This window comes from Odocoileus virginianus, chromosome 15 (assembly GCF_023699985.2).
Source record: "Odocoileus virginianus isolate 20LAN1187 ecotype Illinois chromosome 15, Ovbor_1.2, whole genome shotgun sequence".
In the NCBI taxonomy this organism is placed as follows: Eukaryota; Metazoa; Chordata; class Mammalia; order Artiodactyla; family Cervidae; genus Odocoileus; species Odocoileus virginianus.
The window spans coordinates 61,635,025-61,659,798 of NC_069688.1; the positions used below are offsets into that span (position 1 = coordinate 61,635,025).

Below are 24,774 nucleotides of genomic sequence, written 5' to 3' on the forward strand. Positions count from 1 at the left end.
ATGTCATTCTCATTCCTTAGAGGAATTCAATTACTGCTGCCATTTTCAAAAGTAAGTTAACAGATTAGCCAGTGACGTGATGAGATTTCATCAAGGCTACTAACGGCAAAAGTGGACTTTATGTCTAAAGATATTTCACTTTTGAAGGTCTCAAAGGTATGGAGGTTTGCAGTGTCAGACAGACGTCATCTCGATGCACATTTAAAAAATAACGACATAAAGGCTACAGTCTGACTTGATCCCATGCCCCTAAGTTAGCAGCCATGGTACTGATAAGGGCCACCTAACCTAACCAGTCCACGCTGTCAAATTTGTGGCTACACCCACCTCTTCTGGTCTGCAGTTTCCTTGGAAGGCCCCCAGGAAGTGCGTCAGCTGCTCCATGAGGAATGCAATTTCAGTCAAACTCAGAACGAGTCCCCTCAGTTATGAAAACAGACTCACAAAGTTCCCCCTCCACAAAAAATACAGCTCTCAAGTGTCTGCATTCATGTCTTTATTAGTTTTGAAGATCAGTACAACTGTGTTTACTTCAAGTGCAGTCCTTCACTCCTGCGAGATCTAGGAATCGTTAATCCCACCCTCGCATTGGAAATATCTCAGAGACATTTTTTACGTTAAGAAGCATGCAAAGATAAAAGTAGTAAAATGAAAAATAAATGGCCCTCCTTCAGGTAAAGAAAAATATCAGGATAAAGTCAACTATCTTCATGAAGAAAACATCAAATAATGGGTCAAATTTTTTAAAAAATTCCTGGTCAGTGTCTTTTACTTTTATTGATAATCAAAACCAGGCAATCTCTGTAGTGGTTTTAAATGTTAATAAGTGATGCACTTCTTATTGGTTTATTTAAGTGTTAAAACACATAATCATCTCCATTCTTGATGTTCACGGTCACTTTAATTTCTACAGGATCTGCAGACCCCTCTATGCCCACACACAGAAGTACTCACTATTTCTTTAAGATGGATAATGCATCATACGAAAAGGGTAAACGGAAGTTCTGTGAACTTTAAGATGACACAGAAACGGTGCCCAGGAGCCACTTTTTCCCTATCTTTACTCTCCTCACCCCGTTTCTTCTTCTTCTCTGAAACCTTACTAGAAACGCTACTTTTATAGGTAAGGTGATTATCACAGAGGCCAAACGCTCTCACATCAGATCCTGGGAACAGTGGCTCTGATTTCCGGGGGATGGCATCTCTCATCTGCTCGGCTCTGTGCGGAAACACAGGGGTGGACCTGGAGAATAGAGTCAGAAGCACCAAGAGGAGGCGAGGGGCCAAGCTCCGCAGGGTCGGCTTCCTTTCCTGAAGAGGGCGAGCTCCAGCGGCCTCACTTGAAGGAGGCCTTCACGATCCTGCCCTTGATGGGCTGCGGGGGGCGCCAGTTCCTCACCAGGGGCACCGGGGGGTCGTTCTCCGCGCTGGAGTAGAGGGTGCGCAGCTTGGCAATCTGCAGGCGGGAGGGGAGACGTCACACCACGTCCGGGCGAGCGGACGCCAGGCGTGCTACAGAGCGAGCGCGGGCTTTCTGAACGCGCCAACCACAAAACCGGTCTCCGGTGTTCCGTCCAGAGTTACTGGTTGCTGGTTCCCGAGTAAGAACAGCCTCTTTTTGGTTTAAAAAAACAAAAAAACCTTTTTCTTCCTTTTGTAGAGGATCACTAGGCCCTGTGATTAAAACCTTTTCATCTGGAATTCTGAAATAATTATCTTAATCTGATGAATCGGCCTGAAATCTATCCCTTATATAAGAGTAGAAGACAGTGTCAGGGCAAGTGATAAGCTCAACTGGCCTTCACTGCATAAGTTAATGGAGCCAATTTGCATGAACTGTAATTTACACGAAGGGAAGCCTAAACAGAGAGACCAAAGGCATTGGAAGGCTGACAGAGGGGAGGTGGACTCTCAGATGCTACCCTTGGCTGTGTGGTCACGAGCAAATTACCTAACCTTTCCGAGCATCGGCCTCCTTAGCAGTAAAACTGAGGAACTAGTTGTGTCCGACTCTTGCAACCCATGGACTGTAGCCCACCAGGCACCTCTGTCCCTGGAACCTTCCAGGCAAGAATACTGGAGTGGGTTGCCATTCCCTTTTCCAGGGATTCTCCCGACCCAGGGATCGAACTCCGGTCTCCTGCATGGCAGGCAGATTCCTCACATTCTGAGCCACCAGGGAAGCCAACACCTCATGAGGATGTTCAATCTTTTCCCATCCTTTCCCCAAGGCTGTATTTACCATGCCATCTGCTAAACAGTCCTCAGTGTTTGGGGTTCTCCAAATTAGCAAGGACGATGAGATGGTCGGATGGCATCACCAACTCGATGGACACGAGTTTGAGCAAGCTCTGGGAGTTGCTGATGGACAGGGAGGCCTGGCGTGCTGCAGTCCGCAGGATCACAAAGACTCGGACACGACTGAGCAAGTGAACTGAACTCATATGGATCTGAGCCCTTAAGTGTTTCCAGGGCACATGGTGAGGCATTGTTCAGCACCACAACCATCTTTAACTGTTGTGCATTTTAGCCTGGTACCCTCTGGAAGCTGAGTTTTAGAAAGTTAAACAGGCTGATGGTAATGAACCAGGGCAAACTAGGAAAGCTCCAGCGGTAGAGACTGGGTAAGCATCTATTTAGCAGCTTTATATTTTCAGAGACTTCCACACACACACTGCCTACTCCTCCGCCTCCCCTGCTGGCTCAGCTGGTAAAGAATCTGCCTGCAGTGTGGGAGACCTGGGTTCCACCCCTGGGTCGGGAAGATCGCCTGGAGAAGGGAAAGGCTACCCACTCCAGGATTCTGGCCTGGAGAATCCCATGGTCAGAGGAGCCTGGCGGGTTACAGTCCATGGGGTCACCAAGAGCCAGACAGGACTGAGCGCCTTTCACACACACACGCTTTCCGGTCAGCGCCGGCGCCCTGCGGACCCCGAGCCCCGCGGACCCGGAGCGCCGCGGATCCCGCGGCCCGCGCCCCGGCGGGCGCTCACCTGGTCGGAGCTGACCGTGATGGGCTCCTTGAGCAGCAGCCACACGATGCACTCCTCGCAGGGCGGCGTGGTGAAGGAGCCGTGGTAGGTCCAGTAGTCCCGGCAGGCGGGGAACAGGCACGACGGGTCGAAGTTGTTGAAGGGCGCCTCCTTGCCCTGCGAGAGAGCGGGGGTGAGCAGGCGTGCATCTCAGCTTGGGGGGGGGGGGGGGGCAACGGAGAAACAAGCTTGGGAGCAAATCCGTGTCTTTTAGAAATAAAAGGTGTGGGGGGTGGGGGGAGCAGGTTTGCATGACACGACTTTGGCACAGTCATTGTAATATTTTATTCCTTATCCACTCTCTGTAGAACTATAAATCTACCGTTTCTCAAGAAAAAGGACAAACTCATTCTAAACTAACAGAAAATATTTCATAGATATTAGTGCTCTGGTTCTTGATAATACAAAACAGGCTTCTATTTTTATAAAATGTCATCCTCAGAATACTTTACCTAGTGGTAAAACTAAAAGTGATTGACTAGAACAGTCTCAAAGAATTAAGTGAGTCTGTTAAGTAGAAGAATTTACTGTTAAGGTTTAAAATATACAGGTGCAATCCAGGAGAGGAAGGGAAACACTAGGACCCAAACATTTAGTACCTCTGCAAGTGTGTAAGAGAGAGAGAGAGAGAGAGAGAGAGTGTGTGTGTGTGTGTGTGTGTGTTGGGCAAAGAAACACCACTCAACTTCTCTCTCAAACATTTCATTAAAAATATAATTATCTGACAGGTTGACTATGAGCATTAAACAAGCTTAAGTATGTGAAACTGCTCTAACACCAACAAACCATAAAAATATACAAACAAGCATCACAGCACTTGCTTTTATATTCCTGCCTAGCATATTCATCGAACAATTTACTAACAGATTTTGGGTGAAAGAAGCACACTTGAAAAATGTAAAAAGAAAAAACTGACATAACATGGTTTTATGTTCTAAGAAGGAAGATGATACTTTTTACCTTCGTCTTAATTTTGTCCAGGGCATCAAGGAGCAGCTGGAACTCGCCTTTCTCACGTCCTATCTGTAAAAATAAGAAAGAGAGAGAGAGAAAACTAACGATTATATTTTTCTCTTCTCCATAATTTAGGATTGTCTTAAAAGCTGATTTTAATCCATCCATCTACAACCAGTGTTTCTAAATCTGCCAGAATATATTGCATGAAGCAAAAACATAAGTTTATCCCTCCCCCAAAATTTTAGAGTATGTATTTTCTGAACTAAATTTGGACTCTGGGTCTCTGAAATACAAAACCACAAAATTACATGTTGATTTACATCTATGTCCTTGACATTCTCTGTGAAGTCATTCTGCTTTCTTTTTAATATAATTGTAGCTAAGAGGACTCAATGTACGCAAAACTAAACCTGTTGTCTTTCTGCTCGGACCCACTCCACTTCCTGTGGTGTTGTGTTCAAGCACTGAAAAGGACCCAATGAATTCAGAACATAAAACAAATTAGGTCATTCAAAAAGAAAGAAGCCAGATTTTCACCTCTGGCTTAAAATCTAGATCATGTTACCACTAAATTCATGTGTTAATGACACTAAGTCCTCTCTAAACCAAGGCTGGCTCAACTACACACACATTCCGTGTGCTATCTTAGCCTGGGATCATGTGAGTGGTGGCCACCCTGCGCTGAGAGGATGTTCAGCCAGGGACCTGGCATCGCAGTGGTTTCCAGCCCTGGCTTTTCTGGTTTCCACTGCAGTTGACGTGGAGCAGCCGGAAAGGGTAGTGAATAAGGCTGCCCTTGCCTTCACTGCCGCTGAAGTAAGGTTCTTCAAAGGCTCCATCCCCACTGCCCCAACACACACACACACACACACACACACACACACACCCTGCACCTTGAGAAAATCTAGAAGGCCTAGGGGGACCGAAGTAGCAAAAGGTACTCTTTTCAGAGAGAACAAAACCTTTTGAGCTGATCTTATCGGAAATATCTTGATAAGTTGAATGAATCCTGAACTTCATTCCTCTCTCCCCTATAAATAAAATGAAGTGAAACCTAAGCATTGATAAGGAACTAAACTTTGAAAAAAATATGCACTCAGTTTTTACCTTACCTTCAGAAAAACACCAACCACAGCTACTCCATCGGGATGCTTCAGGGCACTTGCGAAACTGTTATATTTTGAATTCCAGTGAACCAAATGAAGCTGAAACCACAGAACAGAGGTTAGGAGGTACATGCCTAAAATAAGGAAATAAGTGTGAAATTATTCACAATAAACCCAACAATTTTAGGGTCTAAGATTGCTGAACACTCTCATAGAAGTTGACAGAATTCTAAAAGTTAACATGCAACATTTTGGCAAGACTTTGATGGTTCAAATAAAAAGTTATGACAGGTAGAATTGGTGAAAACCAAACTGTCACTAAATCAATTCATAATATTATGTTACCTTTGTATAATATTAGTCCTCTTTCTGACCAAATCAAACACAGAGCTATAAAAAGGAATCTGCTAACACTTTAAAGTCACAATTAACTGGGAAGTAGGAGAGGAAAAATAAGGGGACAAATTGTTGGATATTTTCATGCCTCTCTCAGCAACATGTGCACTAGAACCAGTTGGTAACCTTATCTTAATAAGGCTAAGGTGCTTACATATGCACTAGTTAAATTAGTCAAAATTTCCACATTGAGTTATACAGAATGGCAAGAGAATACCATAGTTCATGGCAGTTTAAAAATACTGTTTTCAGGAACAAAACTGTGTGATAATCCTGTGTGTCAAGACCAAACTGCAAGCCTTGGTCCTATTGGGAAGGAATATACTACATTTCCCCCCTTTGCGGGAAAAGACGTCTGAAAGGCATTCTCAATTGGTGTATCCTGTCATTGGCTGTCTGGATGGCCTGCAGAGATGCAGAATGGTCACAGGGAAGTACTCTGGGTCTCTCACAGTTCAGTTGAGCTGTTTCGTTAAGCTGAGCTAAGCTGTCTTATGATTCTGCATGAGAGAGTGTCCACAAATGGCTCCGAGGTTCCCGGCTCCCCTGTTGACCAGAGCCTGTCTCTGGAAGAGTCTGGCAGTGCGAATGGAATTATCCTCACCTCCAGGGCAAGCGTCGCCCCTTATAGGCTTGGCTTTATACAGAGAGCATGCCGGAGGCTTGTCTTATTTCCTTGTAATATGATGCCTTGATCTGAGCTACAAATCATGTGCTTCCTTTAATGTGTTCTCAGGAACAGAGTATATAGTATCTGCTCATTTTAAATTGTGTGTATCTGTAGCTAGCTAGCTCTCTGTGTGCGTAAGTCCACATGTACATATAAAATCACACGTATACCTATACCGACGCACCCCCTTCCTTAAGAGACTAGAGCCTTGGGCATCAGCTAGCATTGCTAAGTGCTATTTTTAAAGCACCACACTCTCATAAAAGAGGAGGCTTAGGGCACTGGGCAGGATGATGAAGCCAATCAGCATGAAGCAGAGCACCAGTCTAGCACCATGGGCTGTGTGACTCTGTTATGTAACCTTCTGGCACCTCAGTTTCCTCACCTGTAGCCCACCCCATAGCATGCCGAGAGGATCACATGGGTTAATACCTGCAGGCACCTAATAAGCATTGACTCCCCTTCTCTTTTCGGTTCCATTCAGAGCCCTGGTTTTATAAAATTATTATTATTAAGCAGCCATCCACTTTCTCAATATAACCTTGCAAGTCTTCAGGCATGTGACTAACTCACCTCCACCCTCTTAACTGTCTAACCCAGACTGTCTGGCAGCTTCAGTTTATGCTAAAACTCCTGCAGCTCTTTCATAGCTACGGGTTTGAAGGACATGCAGTGGATGCTCTTCCGTCGTTATCTGTCGGCTCAGTTCTCGCCGGGTGAGATGCAGAGCGGGTCCCGGCAGGTCCTCTTACCTCTGCCGCGTACTTGACTCCATCCACGCTGTGCTCCGAGCCGTGATCGTCCGAGGAGCCCCAGTGGAGGTGGAACTGGCGGAGCCGGTAGGGCGCAGTGAGAGGACCACCTCTCAGCACTGCGAGCCAGAGAAGCTAGGTCAGCAGCGAGCTCGAACTTCTCTGACAGCCCTGCTTTACACAGCTACCTTAGAGCCAAAGCTGGCTGGGCTGGGCTGGTGGTGGCAATCCCGAGTACACTGGTCTCTGTCTCACAAAGTGAAGCCTTGGGGTGTGTCAAAATAAATCCTTTCTCTTCGCTGTCTTTCTGATTTTGTCTGCTTGTTTTGTGATTTTTACATGTCAGTTTCACAAGCGTGAAAATAAAATTAAGCCAGCAGATGGGCAATGAAAACAACTAAACCCTAAAATCAAAATCAAAATTTGTTGTGGGCCGCACTGGGGAGAACAGGACAGTTGAGAGCAGGGCAGACTCAGGTTCCAATCCCACCCCCACCCCTTGCGAGTTGTGTAGTCTCAGGCAAGTTGCTAAACTTCTCTGAACCCGTTTCTGCATCTTGCCAAAGGTGGTAATAATACTAACCTTTCAGAGCTGCTGTGAGGATTAAATGAGATTAAGGACTTTAAACTGCTCATCACAGTGCCTGGCATAGTCATCACTGAGCAAATGTGAATTCTTTCTCTGGGTCTTGCCTCCAACTACACTTTTCTTCAAGACTACAGACAAGAGCTCACACCCACAGCTAATTCAGACTGTGTTTATTCAAATGAGATGGAATGGAAAACTCTGAGGTTTCCCAGGGAATCAATCAATGCTGACCCTTACATGAGACGATTCTCTGTAGTATGAATGTGAGTTTGCTGTCCAAATATCTCAACTTGGCACTTAACTCGCTTTCACTTCATTCAGCCTGGAGAGTGATTTAGAAGTTCAAATATTTTCTAAAGGATATTGGAAACTATACAGAAGCCCTAATATCAGAATTTACCAATGTAAGCTAAATCAAAATGGAATTCAGAGGATAGCTATTCTAGAAAAGATGGATCAACTGTTGGTGTTGAAATGGCAGACTAAAAGTCATAGGATAGGTCTAAACTGATAGAACAAGACTAGCATGAGCTTGGTCACGTAGGAATGAGTGTTTTAATTGCATTTTTCTGTTTGATTAATTGTTCTGTGCACTTTCACCATCCACTAGGAACAGTTATAATTCAGTTATATGAGTCCAGTTTATTAGGATGAATCATATGAAAGTGTCAATATTCAATCATATTTGCTTACAAAAAGGCTTCTTCATGTGATTCAACCTAAGAGATCCTGTTTAATTTTATTACTTATCCTTCAGAATGGAACTTGATTTAAATGGAGGAAAAAATAACAGATACCAATGAGATAATTATTTAAAGAATATACATTTCTATGATATTCCTTACCTGGAACCTGCTAGTAGGTAGAAATTAGAGCTTTTACTCTTTAATTACAGGATCACTGAGAATATTCATTCATGTACATCAGTAAGGATAATTTTAACTTTTTTACAAATGTGGTTATAGGAAAATATATATTGTATATCAAGTACCAAAATGCTAAAGGTAGATTCTTAGCTCATTCACAGAAAATAAAGTACTTCTAATTAGCCTTCTTTTAGTTCACTGATTTGCTTAATGGTTATAGATGAAATACTTTTTTTTAAACATACAACTTTCCATTTTCAGTTCAGTTCTGTTCAGCTCAGTTCATTCACTCAGTGGCATCCAACTCTTTGCAACCCCATGGACAAATACAAACCAAAACTCAAGGAGAAATTGTCAGTCTTCAAAAGCCCTCACCAAAATGATTAGTCAGGAGAGCCCCACCGAAGGCCCGTCTTCTTGCTCATACCATGGGTCAGCTCGCTCCCCGGAATTGGCCCCGCCCACACCCCAGGAGAAGAGAATACCTACTTGTTCCTTGCTGTTTCTTACTCTGTAGGATGGAGCCTATGCCACACCTGAGAAGGGGAGCCTTGCTCTCCAGTATGCCATTAGGATGCAAACCCCCCTCAAGCATAGACCGTCAGAGCCCAAAGAACACTCCTTTGGACCCGTTACGATCACCTCCCTACTAAGCTTCATTTCAGGGGGACACTGCCAACTTTTAGCTTGGGCATGGGGCCATTTTGGAGCAGCCAGCGTGACCGGGGTTAAAGAGTGAGACATTCTACTTCACTGTATAAATATAATCCTTCAGACGAGAGCGAGGTCAAGTGTCATCTCCATTTTCAGATAAGAAGTGCCCCCTTGTCCCACCGATTCTGTTGCTGTGACAAATCACATTTTGCCAATTTGAGAATGTCCTTGTGTCTCTACCTAGGTGTCATACTTACTTGACCTGTCGTAAGTATCATCAAACACAACCCTGCAGGTCTTCCCATTATTCAGGATGGTCTTGGCAGAACCTGGGTCATAGGATGCTGTCCATGGCTTCAGGGAAGGGTCGTGGTTAATCTCTTTAGTGTTCAGCTCAATGGGCGACTGGTTCTCTCCCTTGGCAATCGGGTAAAGTTCGTGCCAATGGTCAGGACCTAGGAAATCAAATTGAGGGGTTCATTTATCTGGTGGCGCAATCCAAGTCCTCTCTCTAAGTGACTAAACCAGCCAAATACACGGAGGCTGGACAGTGATTATGAAAAGGTCTTGGATAGCAGATTGGGCAACACAAGGCTTGTTGGTCAAGACCCGTCCATAGTTCGGTAACAGTGTACCTGTGAGGCTATTTAACTCTGTGTATTTCCCCGAAGCGCCCCTGTGCTGGCTCAGATACAGCCTGAAAGACTTATTTTTGAAGTGAACTTCATCGCTTGTTTCACCAGTGCCCTCTCCTGTCACAGAGCTGGAATCAAACAGCGCTGACGCGGAGTGGGTTTCAGAGCATCTCCGTATCCCTTTCCCCACGGGGAGGCTGAAGCTGCAGGCAGAGCAGGCTCAGAGAGGTGAAGGAGAGCTTGCCCAGCCAGTCTACGAGAGAGGGGGACCCCCAGAAGCGGCGCTGGGTGGGTGGGCTTCTCCGTCAGAGGCACTGAGATCTGGGCACATTACCGGTTCCTGCAGTGGGCATACCAGCGGCTCCAGGAGAGGGCGAGATGAACGCGATCAAGGTGAGCCGGGGCGTGCGGGGGCCCTAGGGAAGGGCCCGGTGGGGCGGGCGCCCCCGACCCCGCGCCCCGGCGGGCCGCCGGACACTCACCGTTGTGGTCGGCGTAGCCCCACTCCTTGGCCATGGCGGTGCGCGGCGCTGCCTCCGCTCCCGCCGTGCGCGGACCGCCGGCGCCCCTTTTATGCCGGGCCCCTCATTCTTGCATGGCCTTATTAGGTCAGCGAGGGTGGGGCGGGGGGCTAAAGAGACCAGGGCGGTGCTCGGGAGGCGGGCTGGGGGAAGCCAATGAATTCCGCGGGCTGGACAGCTGTCGGGATGGGGGGAGACGGGCCCCCGCCCCCTGGCCCTGGAAGGGGGGCTCCCTCCCGGGTCCCAAAGAGCCGAAGTGCAGAGGCCGGCGCTCTCGGCCCCCCTCCTCCAATCCTTACACCCCCCCCCCCCCCGCAACTTTTTTTCGGGGGGGCGCGGTCGTTGCGCTTTCGCCTCCAAACTGAAAGCTGCGCCCCTTTGGCTGGCGCTTGCAGCCTCACTTGGTGGTTGCTCTCTGCGCAGGCTGCCTGGCTGGCTGGCGGGCTGCGGTCTCTGGATGCTTCTGCGGGTTGATTTCACTCCAGCGATCCGGTTACCGTGGCTGGAAAGAACACGTTTGCCTGACCCATGTTTGACTCCTTCGCAGGCAACTTGCAAAATCCTAGGCGCAAAGGATGGGAAGAAGCAGGCAGGAGGGCAGGTTCTCTCAACTCCGTTATCCTTAAGAGAGAGATGCTGCCAGGTCCCCGGAACCAGACGTTTCTTGACCTCGTGGGTCCCCTCGGTCTGCAGGACGTCGAGGGCTGGATCTCGGGGATCTAGTTGAGGACTGGACCCAGGTTACTGCGGAGCAGGAGCCCGGTTCTGATCTACAGACTCCGTGAGCTGTACCTCTGCTCATGAAAAGTCCAGAACATTCTGGAGTGTTGGAGGGCCAGGAATATAAGGGAGTCATATTGTTTAAAATGTATGACCTCATTTTCCAAGACATAGTGAAAGATTGGGAGAAAAGAGAGGGAAAGTTTTCCAGAATTGCTATGTATTCTTTTTCTCCCCTTCCCAAATTGCTTTATAGCACATGACCCATGCAGAAAGAGAATAGAACTGGTATACACAGTGTGCGCATGTCAAAGATGTATTTTTAAATATCTGGTTGTAGTTCACATTGAAGAAGCAGAGTAGTACTTAAAATTTTAAGAATACATTGTAAAATAATTTTTTTTTTTGTTCCAAGTCAGTATTAATTTTATTTTTTAAAAAAAGACAGCAAGAAGAGATAAACCTATTTTCAGTGCTGTCTTGAACAGGGTTGTAAGATAACACTTTTTAAATTTCTTTGACTTTTATTGATGTTAGGATTTTGTGTTTGGGGACTACAAAACTTGAAAAGGAAATATCTTATCATGGTAAAGATAGCTCACGCCTAAGGCATGTGGAATGACTGACCACACTCAGAACCTGGACGCCAGGGGAGTCACTCCCCCAGCGTATTTTTGTGCCCAGGGATTATTTGATCCACACAATAGCGGCGCTGAATCAAGAACTGACATGGTTTGGAAAATCCAGGCAAACAGCAATGCAAGTGCTCTTAGGCTCTGAGCTCAATTATGTCAGTGTTGGATTAAAAAGGCTACTGAGTTGGCATATCTGGGCCAGTTTTCTGCTTTAATGTGATTAGTTATGTGCTGTTGTAGTTTGTGGTTAATGGAGGTTATATTCTGCATAATTATCTGTATTAGTAAACTATGATCCTGTTGCAACTCATTAAATTGTTTCCATTTATCTTTTTCTGTTATATGTGGTTAGAAGATTGGTAACTAGGTTTCGAGTCATTTGATACAGCAATGATACAGATAAAGTTTTCAATAAACTCTATACCAAGCAAGACCAACAATATTGCTTTGTTGGTATTGGAATTCATCATACTGTTACCATTTCTGTGCAGAAAGTTTTAAAATGGGTTTTCATTAATTAAAAATTTTAGAAGACAGTACACAGCACATCAACAGCAAGCACTTGCACAGTAGCACAAATTTTCACATAAACACTAGTTAGAATTTGCAAAGTGAAATATTTAATCGTTTTGGATTTGTGGTCTTGAAAACTGTTGACTGGTTTTTCATTGCACTTTCTTATGCGAGTTAAGCAAAATTGGAACTTCAAGACAGTTTTTAGACCATAATATGTTTTTCAAAAGCCCCAAATTAATCATCTGCATTTTGACTTATTTACTCCAGCATATTTGTCCACAGATTTCAAAATTCTCTATCCATAAAGCAAACAGAGAATTCTAAATTGTGTCCAAGATGCTGAGATTTCTGGAGCTGGCTTTAAAAAAAGAAGATTGTTAGGGTATACACCAAGGAAAAAAGAATGCCAGAAAAAGAGCCACAAATTATCCCTGAGCATGAGCACAGGATTCCTCCCAGCACTAGTACTGAAAAGCTGGTGAACTGGGCGGTCAGTAGGATGAGTGTGTTCATGCAGAGAACAGAAGAGGCAGGGACAGAGTAACCAAGGAAGATAATTTGGGTCAGCAAAATTACTGGGGGTTGGGAGTGTCTAGATGCAGAAGTTTTAACTAGCTGGTATACTAAAATTATAAACTTGAGAGCTCTAAGGTGATCCAATTTAAACCTATTTTTAGTCTTGATTTAGCATTTTATTTTGCAGGATGCTAGGTAAAATAAATCTTCTGCAAGTTGATAGCCATTTGGTGTTTCTAGTGCATCAGAAACCAAAAAACAAAGATGATAAATTGCCTATTTATTTATGTCTAAATGAAACTGTGAGTCGCTCAGTCATGTCTGACTCTTTGTGATCCATGGAGTGTGGCCCACCAGGCTTCTCTGTCCATGGGATTCTCCAGGTGAGAATACTGAAGTGGGTTGCTATTCTCTTCTCCAGGGGATCTTCCCAACCCAGTCTCCTGCATTGCAGGCAGACTCTTTATCATCTGAGCCACCAGGAATTCCCATCCTGCCTTTTGTGTGTGGCATGGAGCACAGGCGCTAACCAACAGACATTGCAAAGGATGCGTTCGGCTGGTAGAAGATAAAATTAACACCCACCGCATTCACCTTCTCCTTGGACTATTTTGAGCTGCCTGATCTAATGGACTCTTCATGCAGTGCGAATCACAGTAAACCTTTGTAAATATATGTGACCAATCATGAGCAAAATGTATTAATCTAACAAAAGTAACTGAAACTCTGAGCACTGTGATAAGAACTACAAAGATTCTTATTCCTACAAGTTTTAAACAGTTCTTTGGTATATTATTTGATAAGTGACTGTTTAGAAATGAAATTCAATCTCCTCTAAATGACATTCAGAGTCTTCAGATGTCTATCCCACCTGTCTTTCCATTTTATCCCCAGCTTACCTTTCAAATTCACCCACCCTCTGCTTCAGTCAGAGTGTCCTTCACTCTTATCTTAACACAATTTTTTTTTCCCACCTCCGAACCTTTTCACACACTATTATCTTTGACTCCATTATCCTTTCTATCGTCTATACCTGGTAAAGCTAAGCTGTTTATGGCCACAGTTCCACAGACTGTATAGTGAGTGTCTATGTAAGATTTTACACTGAAAAGACATTGGTTCATCTTTACGGTCAACCTACCTTCTTTTCCTCTCTGCTGCCATTTTAACTCAAGGCCAAGCCACTGGTAGAATTATACCTGTTGTTTGTATTATTTTTATTGGGTGGGGGTTATTTCCAAAACACCGTACATACTTGTTTGCTTTCCTGAGAAAAGTCAATCATCAGCCTCACTTCTCTGAAACCTAGCAAAAACCCCAGGTCCACTTCTGGCTCTTCCTGTAAAGCCTTGCTAGCCTAGGCCGGTCAGAGAGCTTCTCAGAATAGTAGTAACGGCCGGGCATGCAACACTTGAGTATTAGCACCCAAAAAAGTGATACATGTGCGAACACTTGAAAACTAACATTTCATGTTTGTAACTATTCTTACTTTAAACAGTTGACTGAATAACTCTAAGAGCTATGGAGTTTCCACGCAGGAAAGAAATTCAGTGTCATTTATTTTTTTATTGTAAAGCACACACCTGCCTTTGTTGCTCAGTCCCTGAGTCCTGCCTGACTCTTCATGACCCCATGAACTGCGGCACGCCAGGCTTCCACATCCCTCATCATCTCCCAGAGTTTGCCCAAGTTCGTGTGCACTGAATCAGTGATGCCATCCAACCATCTCCCCCTCTGTTGCCCGCTTCTCCTTTTGCCTTCAATCCTTCCCAGCATCAGCGTCTTTTCCAATGAGTCAGTTCTTCACATCAGGTGGCCAAAGGATTGCAGTTTCAGCTTCAGCATCAATCCCTCCAAAGAGTATTCAGGACTGATTTCCTTTAGGATGGACTGATTGGATCTCTTCACTGTCCAAGGGACTCTCAAGAATCTTCTCCAACAATACAGTGTCATTTTCTTTTTCTTAATTGTAAAGCACAAACCTGCCTTTAGGTATGCCCAACATCATGGCATTTAAAGGCATTAAGAGACATTAGAGATTGCTTTTCATCAAATTTCTGAATAACAGAGCAGAAAAATATCTGCATTAATTGTTTGAATATTGTAGCCTTTTAATATTATTGAGTAATATTTTCCATAAATTGGATAATCAAGGCTAATAGGAATCTTTGAATTAGTGTCATATACCACACAGCTGTCTTTTCATATATATCCCAAATAAACAATAACATTTAAATAATGTATTCTTAAAATATTTTATGTTGATATAATTGCAGAATTTCTTGTATTTTTGCACTTCAGTTCAGTTCAGTCGCTCAGTCTGTGTCCGACTCTTTGTGACCCCATGAATTGCAGCACGCCAGGCCTCCCTGTCCATCACAAACTCCCGGAGTTTACTCAAGCTCATGCCCATCGAGTCGGTGATGCCATCCAGCCATCTCATCCTCTGTCGTCCCCTTCTCCTGCCCCCAATCCCACCCAGCATCAGGGTCTTTTCCAATGAGTCAACTCTTCGCATGAGGTGGCCAATGTATTGGAGGTTCAGCTTCAGCATCAGTCCTTCCAATAAACACCCAGGACTTATCTCCTTCAGGATGGACTGGATGGATCTCCTTGCAGTCCAACGGACTCTCAAGAGTCTTCTCTATACCACGGTTCAAAAGCATCAATTTTTCGGCACTCAGCTTTCTTCACCGTCCAACTCTCACATCCATACATGACCACTGGAAAAACCATAGCCTTGACCAGATGGACCTTTATTGGCAAAGTAATGTCTCTGCTTTTTAATATGCTATCTAGGTTGGTCATAACTTTCCTTCCAAGGAGTAAGCGTCTTTTGCATTTTATTGAGGTATAATTGACAAATAAAATTATAAGTTATTTAAACTATCTATTGCAATGATTTAGTGCATGTATACATTGTGGAGATCTCTAGACTTTCCCATTCTATTGTTTTCCTCTATTTCTTTGCATTGATCACTGAGGAAGGCTTTCTTATCTCTCCTTGTTATTCTTTGGAACTCTGCATTCAAATGGGAATATCTTTCCTTTTCTCCTTTACCTTTCACTTCTCTTCTTTTCTCAGCTATTCATAAAGCCTCCTCAGACAACCATTTTGCCTTTTTGCTTTTCTTTTTCTTAGGGATGGTCTTGCTCCCTGTCTCCTGTACAATGTCACAAACCTCCGTCCATAGTTCTTCAGGCACTCTGTCTACCAGATCTAATCGCCAGAATCTATTTGTCACTTCCAGTGTATAATCATAAGGGATTTGATTTAGGTCATAACTGAATGGTCTAGTGGTTTTCCCTACTTTCTTCAATTTCAGTCTGAATTTTGCAATAAGGAGTTCATGATCTGAGCCACAGTCAGCTCCCAGTCTTGTTTTTGCTGACTGTATAGAGCTTCTCCATCTTTGGCTGCAAAGAATATAATCAATCTGATTTCAGTGTTGACCATCTGGTGATGTCCATGTATAGAGTCTTCTCTTGTGTTGCTGGAAGAGGGTGTTTGCTATGACCAGTGTGTTCTCTTGGCAAAACTCTATTAGCCTTTGCCCTGCTTCATTCTGTACTCCAAGGCCAAATTTGCCTGTTACTCCAGGTGTTTCTTGACTTCCTACTTTTGCATTCCAGTCCCCTATAATGAAAAGGACATGGTTTTTTTGGTGTTAGTTCTAGAAGGCCTTGTAGGTCTTCATAGAACCATTCAACTTCAGTTTCTTCAGCATTACTGGTTGGGGCATAGACAAAGAATGCTCAAACTACCGCACAACTGCACTCATCTCACATGCTACCAAAGTAATGCTCAAAATTCTCCAAGCCAGGCTTCAACAGTGCATGAACTATGAACTTCCAGATGTTCAAACTGGATTTAGAAAAGGCAGAAGAACTAGAGATCAAGTTGCCAACATCCATTGAATCATCAAAAACCAGAGAGTTCCAGAAAAGTGCCTACTGCTTTATTGATTACACCAAAGCCTTTGATTGTGTGGATCACAACAAGCTGTGAAAAATTCTTCAAGAGATGGGAATACCAGACCACCTGACCTGCCTCTTGAGAAATCTGTATGCAGGTAAGGAAGCAACAGTTAGAACTGGACATGGAACAACAGACTGGTTCCAAATTGGGAAAGGAGTATATCAAGGCTGTATTTTGTCACCCTGCTTATTTAACTTCTATGCAGAGTACATCATGAGAAATGCTGGGCTGAATGAAGCACAAGCTGGAATCAAGATTGCCAGGAGAAATATGAATAACCTCAGATATGTAGATGACACCACCCTTATGGGAGAAAGTGAAGAAGAACTAAAGAGCCTCTTGATGAAAGTGAAAGAGGAGAGTGAAAAAGTTGGCTTAAAATTCAACATTCAGAAAACTAAGATCATGGCATTTGGTCCCATCACTTCATGGCAAATAGATGGGGAAACAGTGGAAACAGTGGCTGACTTTATTTTTGGGGTCTCCAATATCACTGCAGATGGTGACTGTAACCATTAAATTAAAAGACGCTTGCTCCTCTGGAGAAAAGTTATGACCAACCTAGACAGCATATTAAAAAACAGAGACGTTACTTTGCCAACAAATGTCCGTTTAGTCAAGGCTATGGTTTTTCCAGTAGTCATGTATGGATGTGAGAGTTGGACTCTAAAGAAAGCTGAGTACCAATTGATTCTTTTGAACTGTGGTGTTGGAAAAGACTCTTGAGAGTCCGTTGGACTGCAAGGAGATCCAACCAGTCCATCCTAAAGGAAATCAGTGCTAAATATTCACTGGAAGGGCTGATGCTGAAGCTGAAACTCCAATACTTTGGCCACCTGATGTGAAGAGCTGACTCATTTGAAAAGACCCTGATGCTGGGAAAGATTGAGGGCAGAAGGAGAAGAGGACGACAGGATGAGATGGTTGGGTGGCATCACCAACTCAGTGGACATGGGTTTGGGTAAACTCCGGAAGCTGGTGATGGACAGAGAGGCCTGGCATGCTACGGTCCATGGGGTCGCAAAGAGTCGGACATGACTGAGCGACTGAACTGAGCTGATAGATTGTGAAAAGATTCCTTCCATTTAGTTTGTTAACACATCCATTACCTCATCTATTTATCTTTTTCTATATGTAAGAACATTTAGTTCTTCTCTCTTAGCAAATTTCAGTTATACAACTGCTATTAACCCTAGTCACCTCATTATGCATTAAATCCCTCAGATTTTATTCATATTATAGCTAAATTTTATAACCCTTTACTAACCTCTTCCTATTTCCAATTTTCAATATTTTAAAAGTAAAAATTCCTTGTAAAAAATAAATGAATATCTTCCTTTCCTCCATTGTAGATGCTATTGATCCTAAGATAAGTTATAAATTTATGTCCTGCAAAGAAAAAATGCTGTAAATTAAGCCATCATACACAACTTTTAAAAAATTCCTTCAATAATGTCTCATACACTAAGATATTAATTTTATCTGTTGTCTTTAAAAAAAGTTATTTGAGCATCATTTTGATGCTAAGTGAGAAGGACCATCTTGTCATGTAGTAAATGTAATTTCTGATACATTCATAGCTATGTATCTCACATTTCTCTACGTGATAGAAAATTCATTTGATGGCATTAACTTGGAGGTATAAATGAGCTGCTTTTGGAGTTGATAAGACCGTTAAACTTCATGGGGAAACCCAGATTCGAGTCTCAAGTCTCATCCTTAACTATGTGTGTGACCTTGCAAAGTTGCCTAACATCACAAGCAATGTTTTCTCATACATGTAACTGAAAAGGATAGACTAGACACTGGGGATGTCCCTTCATCTTTGCAGATCTGTGATCACTGAATATCACATATAACATTTGAATTCTCTAAGTTGATAGGCCTTAATATTTGGAGGAATTAATGCTTCTCAGGTTATAAGGCTCTAATGTGTGCACTAAAAACTATGTAATGCTTATTATCATTGAAACAACAACAAAAAAATAACAGCAGAAAATCTAATTTCCATTCAGATATGGCTTTACAGTATTGTTTGTTATTTTGTTTTACTCAACCTAATATATCCTCTTGATGTGTAATGATATGGGGAAAATTAATTATTTTCTGTGACATAATGCTGATTTTTCTTATAAATTACAATCAGCTGAAACCCCTGACATATAGTTTGGTTTTTGGTATTCTAATAACTTGAAACAAGTATGAAATGTTTTTAAAGATTTTTATTATTGTGGACCATTTTTAAAGTCTTTACTGAATTTGCTACAATATTGTTTAATGTTTTGTTTGTTTTTAGCCATGAGGCATGTGGCATCTTATCTCCCTGACCAGGGATTGAACCCTCACCTCCTGCATTGGAAGGCAGAGTCTTAACCATTGGACCTCCAGGGAAGTCCTAAAACCAGTGTGAAAGTTTGAGGTTAATTTTCTCAAACCAGAAATTTCTTTTAGTTGACTACTGCCATTGTAAAGAAAAATGCAACTATGGAACACAAAAGCTACGTTGTCTTCAAGGTAGTTGTAGTGTATACTCATGCATATGAAATGCAGAATTAGTAAATTCCACTTGGAGCTGCACTGAACTATTGTTTTTATATTGTGCTCTGTTACATAACTTCCCTGCTTTTAGCAGAGGAGTGTTTAGGGTAGAATTTTAATGTACCCTTTGTGAAATGCTAGCTCACCATATCCCTAAGAAAAAAGTGTAGTATTCTCTTTCTATGACCTTGAAAAGCATAGTGCAACATAAATAACTAATCAAATGAAACCCTGTACAACTAAAAATGTTGAAAGAGATCAACATAAATATTTATGTCTAAAACAAATGGTTTTCTTACATGCTAGAATAAATATTTTCCTGGAGCCAATTGAACGTGTAGCTAGAATGGAAACTTTTAGAATTAAAGTTCCATATCAGAATTGTCTTTAGTAAAATATGCTTTTCCTCATACATCATAAATATCATGTGAATTCCAAATACTTTAAGGGTTTATATTTAACACTAAAAACTTCTTTTGTAAGAGCCCATATATTTAACCTTTAAACAATTCTTTTTTAAGATCCAATATACTTAACCTTGGGGCTTCCCTCATAGCTCAGTCAGTAAAGAATCTGCCTGCAATGCAGGAGACCCTGTTTCTATTCCTGGGTCAGGAAGACCCCCTGGAGAAGGCAATGGCAACCCACTCCAGAATTCTGGCCTGGAGAATCCCATGGAGAGAGGAGCCTGGCAGTCTACAGTCTATGGAGTCGCAAGAATCGGACACGACTTAGCAGCTAAACCACCACCATACTTAACCTTGAAATATACTTAACTACATAATAGAAGCCAGAGTTAGTCTTTACAGCTTAATTTTTCAGAATGTCCTGCTGAAAATAGAATATAACTGAATGAAAGTACTTGTATGATGTGTAAAAGCAAATGTCAATATGGAAGAGTCAAAACTTCTTTCTCAGGGCAGTGAAGGCATATTACATCTCACTCTTCAGACCAGAGAGCTGAATCACTGTTAGCTGGCATTTATGAATGTCGACAGCATGGAAGAATTGGAAAGCATATCCACAGTTTAGGCCAAGAAAGTTCCAACTTGGACTTGATGTGTAAGGAGAAGAGACAAGAGCCAGTGGGAAGGTGGTGAGTCGGATGAGGAATAACGTCAGCAGAGACCAGGAGTGTCCTACTCCGGCTTGGAGATCTGTCCCGCGGCTCCCAGTTAATCCCTCGTTAAACTCTGATGTTCCACTGACAGTAACGCTTAGCACACTTTATCCCTCTCTACTGTCAGAGCTTGAATCCTCAAGGGTCTCCATTCTGACCAGATTTGGGGTTTTCAATTTCACCCACAATTCGTCATCATTTATTATTGACCTTAAAGACATGGGTAGAGAAGAAAAACTTCACGCAGAGGAACCTCCATTCCAATGAGATGGATGGGCCTTGCCGTCCCCCATGGGCAGAAGCACAAACAGAAATCCCTTGCTCACAGCCAGACTGATGCACACGGCCCTTCCAAAATAAACAGGGTGAGATGCTTTGCTTGGCAATCGCTGTGTTCGGACTCACAGTCACTTTTCTAAGGTATTCTTTCTTCACACAGGGATCAGAACTGAGCCTGGCAGGAACAGCTGGTCAGATCTTTTCATCTTTGGCCTAAGTCATCAACTTCCCTCATTGATATTTGATTGAGAGGATGACTAATGAGCATTGCTGTCTAGGGTTCAGGACTCGGATTGCAGCCATCAGCGCTGCCTAGTCTGGGACGGGGTGATGAGAGACGTACGTGGCAACCTAGCATGTCTGATATCGCACAGACTTTCTCCTTGCCATGGTTTAAAAGTGGCATGAGCCCAAAACTGACTTTTAAGAAATGAATCTATCAGCACTGATTCAGAAACAATCATTTCTTCACACTTTCACATTGCCAAAATGTTGTTACTAAAATCTACATTGATTTTCCTTAAGGTACATTATCTAAGGAAATGAAGAAGTTTCTTTCTTTGGCTGTGATAACTTAGAGCTGTTCATTATTATTTGCTTTGTAAAGATTTTTATTGCTCTTTTAACAAGAACAAGGTTAAATCTGGAAATATAAGTATTGAATTGCATGGAAAATATAAGTTGTAATCATTTATTTCAGAAATTTGATATTCTTTGACTTGAGCATATATCTTCAATTTAGAATTTGCTACAGATAAAGATAAATGATCTGTCACAAATCTTAGTGCAAATCCTGTCTCTCAGAAATGGTTTCTTTGCCAACAGACAGAAACTTCTGAGGTCGTCACATTTCATTTCATAGTTTTCAAGTTATTACAGTGCAAAATGTGTTTATTTTAGTCAATGACTGGCCCAACACTGTCCTCCAGCCTATAATACAGTGACTAATCACAGCAACTATTACTTCTGAGGTTCCTCTTAGTATATTGAAAGTGTTAGTTGCTTAGTCATGTTTGACTCTCCAACACCATGGACTGTATGTAGACTGCCAGGTTCCTCTGTCCATGGGATTCTCCAGGCAGGAATACTGGAGTGGGTGTTCCTTCCCTTCTCCAGGATATCTTCCCCACCCAGGGATCAAACCCAGGTCTCCTGCATTGCAGGCAGATTCTTTACCATCTCAGCCACCAGGGAAGTCCATTAGTACACTGGACATACCCAATTCAGTGAAGTCCAAATGGAATAATATTTTATCAAAATTCAATAAGTTTTTAATACAGACCTAAAGAATGTAGTTGAAAGAATATCACTTATTCATGCCTTCAACACAGTTTTTAATTCCTCCTGCATGCTCCTATGAGCTCTGTTCTAGGCACTGGGGATAAATTAAGCAGCAAGAGAGATTGTGAACCTCATTGAGCGTACAGTCTGGTTGACTGGTACTGGTGAAAGGCAAGTAAACAGACAATAACAGTTGGCTTATAGGGAAAATCCACTGGAGAGGTTGGAAAAGAAAGATCTTGTTTATTTAGATATGATAATTATGGAAGAGCTTCCCGAGGAGGTAAAGTAAAAGATCTTAAAAAAGCATGAAAAGGCGTGAACCATTGCAAGAATTCAAGAAAGTGCATTTCAAATGGAAGGCGCTCCAAGAGCACTTAGTCCAAAGGGCATCAGTTAGGGGCGAGGGCGGTAACAGTCTGAGGACAGAAGGGACGGTGGGGCCAGGCCAGAGACGTCGCAGAGAAGAGCTGATCGTTTGCTTCAACGCAACAGCTGTTGCTGGAGAATGGGACGCTGATGAGGAGTACGACCTGATTTGCCTCGCAGGTCACTCTGACTACTCCATGGGGTGAAAATGGAAGCAAAAACAAGAGAGGAACATGAATTGGCGTTGTTACGAATCTAGCGAGACATTGCTTCACGTGATGAAGCTACAGATCTCAACAGCATTTGTGGTAGGACCGCTAGTGAGATTTGTATGACCCAAGGAGGAAGAAACAAGAAGCAAAACTCAATTCTATTTTTCAGCTTGGCTACCTTTAAAATGAGACAATGGAAATACAGAAAAATACCTTGTTTTCTTACACATTAGGAGACAGGGAGTGGTTATCAGAGATTTAGGTTAGCTGATAGGTCATTGACATTGCCCCTGATGACCTCCATTTTATGTCTTGAAATGTATCTAAAATGCATGTGGACCAGAGCAACCCAAGAAAAGGAAGTATGCCGCTTTCCAGTTCCCTCCCAACTAAAGGAAGACCACAGATTAGGCTGTGGCTAGAAACAGCTGACGCTTGAACAAGTTTTTCAAGTTCATTCATTTGCTTTTGTTTATATATTCGGTTAGTTAGTTTTAAAATAGGTGCCAGCCTCAGCTCTGCCACTTAGTTAGGGCCAGAAATTTCCCTGAGCACCAGCTTCGCATTAATAGGGTGGGGATGTGTTTGCTTTAAGGATTAATTAACATAACACATCTAAAGTGCTTGAAATACCACCTGGGATTAATAAGCATTCAATAATTACTAGCTTAAAAAACACAGAAATGTAAAAGAGATAAAATTTTGCCCTGGGTTAATTAGCTCACAATTAAAAGAAAATTTCATGAAGGCAGAAACCAGTAATATCTTGTTCATAACTGTATGCCAAATAGCCCACTGCTAGACACTAGGCAACCTTGTAATACTGATACATATTACTGAAGGGAGGCAGGCAAGAAGGGAGGGAGGCAGGAAGGAAGAAAGGGAGGGAGGGAGGGAGGGAGATTTTAATAATAGAAAGTGAATTGTCTGAAGAAGGAGCCCATGAAGGAAAGGAATTGCTTATATTTCAAAGATGATAAAAGAAAGCAACATGTTGAAGATTGCTTGAGATGATACAGAACTAGAACAGAGGTTCTAGAAATATTTGTATGCATACGTGTTGCACTTAGGATATTGCATGTATATAATGTCCATTCTAGTGTCTGATTTCAATTTCCAAAATATACCTCCAGGGTATCCACTTATCTTCATTTCCACTGTTAATATCTTAGTGGAAGTGACAGACATCCTTCCCCTGGGCTGTTGCTGTGTCTTCTGGGTATGCTGAGAATATACTAGACTCCTTCCAGCCACAGCGCCTTTCAGCTTGTCGGATCTTCTGTCTGGAATGCTCTTCCTCTGGACTCTTTCCCTTTCCTCAGGCTTCAGCTTAAAAGTCACCAGCTCTGGGAATGAGACTTGGTGCAACCACTATGGAGAACAGGATGGAGGCTCCTTTAAAAACTAAAAATAGAGTTATCTATGATCCTGCAATCACACACCTGGACATATATCCAAAGAAAATCATAACTTGAAAAAATACATGCATGTCAATGTTCACTGAAGCATTATTTATGATAGCCAAGACGTGGAGGCTACTTGAATATCCATGGACAGATGAGTGGATAAAGAGATGTGGCATATATGTAAATAGAACATTTGTGGTTGTTGCTTAGGTGCTAAGCTGTTCCTGACTCTTTTGTGACCCCATGGACTGTAGTCTGCCAGGCTCCTCTGTCCATGGGATTTCCCAGGCAAGAATACTGGAGTGGGTTGCCATTTCCTTCTCTGGGGGATCTTTCCAACCCAGGGATCAAACCTGCATCTCCTGCATTGGCAGGTGGATTGTTTTAGCACTGAGTTAACTGGCAAGCCCATTAGTGGAACGTTATTCAGACGTAAAAAAAAAAGAATGAGATAATGCCACTTGCAGCAATATGGATGGACCTAGAGATTATCATACTGCGTGACAGCAGACAAGAACAAACATCATAGGATACAGCTTACATATAGATTCCGGGAAAAAATATACAAATAAGTTTATTTACAAATCAGAAACAGACCCACAGACATAGCAAAAACACTTATGGCAATCAAAAGGGAAGGTAGAGGGCAGGGATAAATTAGGATGGGATTTCCATAAACACACTCGAATATATAACCAAGAAGGGCCAACTGTATAGCACAGAGAACTATACTCGATATTCTGTAATAACCTAGAAAGGAAATACTCTGAAATATAATATACATATATATACATACACATGTATAATATATATATGCACATGTATATATATATATGTATATGCGTGCAAGCTTAACCACTCAGTCGTGTCCAACTCTTTGCGACCCCATGGACTACTGCAGTCCACCAGGCTCCTCTGTCCATGGGATTTTCCAGGCAAGAATACTGGAGTGCGTTGCCATTTCCTCCTCTAAGGGATCTTCCCAACCCAGGGATTCAACCCGAGTCTCCTACAGCTCCTGCATT

At 42.7% G+C, this 24,774-nt stretch overlaps 2 protein-coding genes across 2 annotated transcripts in view; one reads left to right on the plus strand and one right to left on the minus strand.

Annotated features, from left to right (window-relative positions):
- Positions 1-481: 481 nt before the first annotated feature.
- CA3 (carbonic anhydrase 3) lies at positions 482-10,246 on the minus strand. The gene is made up of 7 exons (XM_070477440.1): positions 10,140-10,246; positions 9,280-9,477; positions 6,914-7,032; positions 5,102-5,194; positions 3,993-4,055; positions 2,994-3,149; positions 482-1,456 (listed from the first exon to the last, which is right to left on the minus strand). The coding sequence occupies exons 1-7, from the start codon at positions 10,171-10,173 to the stop codon at positions 1,337-1,339; spliced, it is 783 nt and encodes a 260-aa protein (XP_070333541.1). The 5' UTR covers positions 10,174-10,246; the 3' UTR covers positions 482-1,336.
- Positions 9,570-24,774, plus strand: part of CA1 (carbonic anhydrase 1) — a 108,628-nt gene continuing 93,423 nt past the window's right edge. The window contains exon 1 of the mRNA XM_070477439.1: positions 9,570-10,050. The gene's annotated coding sequence lies outside the window, so the exon portion shown is untranslated. The remainder of the gene's footprint in view (positions 10,051-24,774) is intronic.

Coding starts and splice junctions, on each gene's coding strand:
- CA3 (XM_070477440.1), bottom strand. CDS start 10,173: ATGGCCAAGGAGTGGGGCTACGCCGACCACAACG. Junction 9,478..10,139: donor GGGCTACGCCGACCACAACG/GTGAGTGTCCGG, acceptor TTGATTTCCTAG/GTCCTGACCATTGGCACGAA. Junction 3,150..3,992: donor TGGACAAAATTAAGACGAAG/GTAAAAAGTATC, acceptor GCTCTCTCGCAG/GGCAAGGAGGCGCCCTTCAA.